The sequence below is a fragment of the Branchiostoma floridae genome, chromosome 4, assembly GCF_000003815.2.
Source record: "Branchiostoma floridae strain S238N-H82 chromosome 4, Bfl_VNyyK, whole genome shotgun sequence".
NCBI lineage: Eukaryota > Metazoa > Chordata > Leptocardii > Amphioxiformes > Branchiostomatidae > Branchiostoma > Branchiostoma floridae.
The window spans coordinates 31,027,736-31,030,918 of NC_049982.1; the positions used below are offsets into that span (position 1 = coordinate 31,027,736).

Here is a 3,183-nt window from a genome sequence, read left to right on the forward strand (position 1 = left end):
GATAAAAGGATACTCGATATTACTACCTGTATATCAGGGCTCCTTATACGCGGATAAGCGAGTGAAATGACCTCTGTAGTAAGGGTGTGTGTGTCTATGTGTGATAAAGTGCTAAAATCATAAGATCGAGTGAGTGAGTGAGTGAGTGAGTGAGTGAGTGAGTGAGTGAGTGAGTGAGTGAGTGAGTGAGTGAGTGAGTGAATGAGGGAATGAGTGAGTGAGTGAGTGAGTGAGTGAGTGGGTGGGTGAGTGTGTGAGTGAGTGAGTGCACGAGTGAATAAATGTTCAGTATGTCGTCTTTTTCTAAATATTTCAATACCTATAGGCCAAAATTGCATTCGTTAAGTGGTTCTTTCTCAAAAGTTAAATTTAGGAGACAATGCCCTCTTTGTTTGCATAGAATACCCGGCAAACCATTGTATGGCGTAACACACCACTAGCCATACGGACCGTGTACTGTCAGAGATTCGAACTAAGCATCTCCATGGTCAACAAACACACCACCAATATAGTATTTTATTTCTATCAAAATAGAAAGGAAAAGAATGGACAGAATCAGAAGACAACAGACAAATGGCAATTGAACTTTATTATATCTTGTAACGACAAAAGCTTATATTGTTTTCCTAGGGTAAGGTAATATTCTTGTGTTCTTTCTAGAGAAATTCGTCTTCTTATTCACCTTTATTTCACTCCTGTGTACAGTTGAAACGTGTTTAAATGCTTATCTTTATGTTTAGTATTGTACATATAAGATTAAATGTATTCCATGTAAATATTGTGGTTGCTTCTACAGCCTAATTATTTCAAAGCTATCGAAAAGCAATTAAAAACTGTTCTGTTATGTTGCTAAGTTTATATCGTGCGACATCGGCCGTTGGTTGCACACTTGCGATTTAGTTATGTTCTCAACTTGCAAAGCTGCCGTACTACATTGTACTGTAAGTCAGAGCTTTATTACAAAATAAACTCATTTGCCTGCATTTCTATATCACGATGTTCCGTTTACGTGAAACACAAGCACTTAACGCCTTCACTAATGACTGTCATTGTCTAAACATTTAAGAATCGTTTACTCATAGTTCATGTAGATTTGATAATATATGAATGACATCTTCTACGAAACCAAGAACTGATGCGAGCGTGCGAAGTGAAAAAAAAATAGACAAAACTTACATTTATCATAAAATCTAAGTTGTAAGGAAGGCTTATCAAATGACATAATATACTAGTTGTATAAATGTATACTGCTCAAAAGATTCTTCATCTGAAAGATTTTTCGTTCATACTCGTATCTTTTTTGGTCTGGAAATATACGTTGGCATTCTATAACATTACGTTTTATCTTTTTCGTTTCCGAAACTTATGGCATACATTTCTTTATTTTGCTGTTAGTTTATTCGATTTACATTATTGTTAAAACTAGTCGAAAATTAATGATTCCGGGGATCATCCATTTAATCACATCAAAATGGCCGTATCAGAGAGAACCTAATGACTTCCCTAGTAAACTTCAGCGGTTTCCACATTTACGGTTTGAATGCTACAGTAACCATTCTGTGTCATCTTTAGGTAGCCCAAGGATTGGATGAACACATCTTGACGTCATCCACATAGGCAGTCTTTACCCATGATTTGGCGGGCGCCTGAAATAGATCAAGAAAAAGGGTAAAAGTAAGATTATAATATCAATAATGAGACAAAGTATAAATGAAATATCCCTGTGCTTTAAGTTTAGGCTTAACTTCCAGTACTTTCGATACCTAAAGGCCCAAATCAACCTTGACTTTCGGGCCCACGGCCTCTATACATATACCAAATGCTATTTCAATCTATACGATATTGTTGTGGATACATACACAGAGAGAAAGAGAGAGGGACAGAGAGAGAGAGAGACAGAGACAGAGAGACATGCAGAGAGAGAGGCCAAAAAATTTGCCTTAATTTATCATTCTGGCAAGGCCGTGTTGATTGGATTATATGCGTGAAATCAATTTTCTGCAAATTTTTCGGCCAGCACCCCCCCACCACCCACCCCCCCAAAACACACACACACATTAAAAATTTTACCATACCGTACATTTTACAAATCAGCTTAAAAATGAGCAAATAGATTGCAAAACTAAACGGCTGTTACTGTTTTTGAGCTCGAGAGTCAGTCCCAAAGTCAAAGAAGAAGTAACATAACAAAAGAATATATTATCCGGCATACCATACTCTGTGCATGTGTTTAGTCATTTATTCAACATTCCTGACCACTTATTTATAACATCTCACAAGGAAGGCAACTTTCTGAATAAACTTTTTTTTTCATTATTCGCATGCTCACATGTTATTTTTTCAGTCCCATCCATGCCATCCATATGCTAGTTAAATAAAAGATGGCCTAATGACAAGAAAAAGACAACTCCTTTTATGATAAGAGCGCAGTCACATAGGTCGTACGATTTTGATGCCATAATATTTTTAAGCAGAGGATTTTTCAAGCAGGTTGTGACAGAAACAACTACTGACATGGATCCAAAACAGCATTTTGTGTACAAAGAGTTCAAGACAGTTGAACTTTGTTTTGAAGGAGTCGTGCATTTTTGTCCTCCAAAATGCCCGACGGATCGCACAACATATGTGACCGCGCACAACAGAAGTTACCATTCTTCGGATGAAGAGCTGGATGAACTGACTGGACCGGGAATGCAGAGCGTTTTCCAGAGCTTGTTCCTTACCCCCCACTTGCCTCTGCGGAACATAAAGAAATGTTTTAACCCTATTCAGACCGGGGGGGGGGGGGGGGGGCTTTTGAGGCCTGGGCCCCCTTCTATGTGCTATAACGCCAAAACCGCTTACCCTAAAACCACAAAATTTTGTGAGTTTTCCCAAAAAATTTTTGGGAACAATTTTGCGAAGTTTGACAAATTTTCTATTTTTTCTTGGTGCCATGGCAACCATTTTTTGACAGGGAGTTTTGCCAAAAACACAATTTTTGGTTCTAACCATGGATTTTTCCCATTTATTTGCTATATTACCGCGATTTTGTTACATAAATAAAATCTTATATTATTCCGCATATCTTTCCTAATTATATATGCCCAAATTATGAAAATTTGAGGACCTCCTCAGCCCCAAATCCAAAATGGGGGACCGAATGGCCCGATCAAAAATAACAGGCTAATTTTCCCTTAAAAT

General features: G+C 37.7%; 1 protein-coding gene across 1 annotated transcript in view; it reads right to left on the minus strand.

Moving 5' to 3' along the window:
• Nucleotides 1-942: 942 nt before the first annotated feature.
• LOC118414839 overlaps nt 943-3,183 on the minus strand; it is a 3,303-nt gene continuing 1,062 nt past the window's right edge. Inside the window, exons 2-3 of the mRNA XM_035819102.1 lie at nt 2,650-2,736; nt 943-1,646 (exon numbers count right to left, since the gene is read on the minus strand). Coding sequence (XP_035674995.1) covers nt 1,625-1,646; nt 2,650-2,736 — 109 coding nt within the window. The 3' untranslated portion in view covers nt 943-1,624. The remainder of the gene's footprint in view (nt 1,647-2,649; nt 2,737-3,183) is intronic.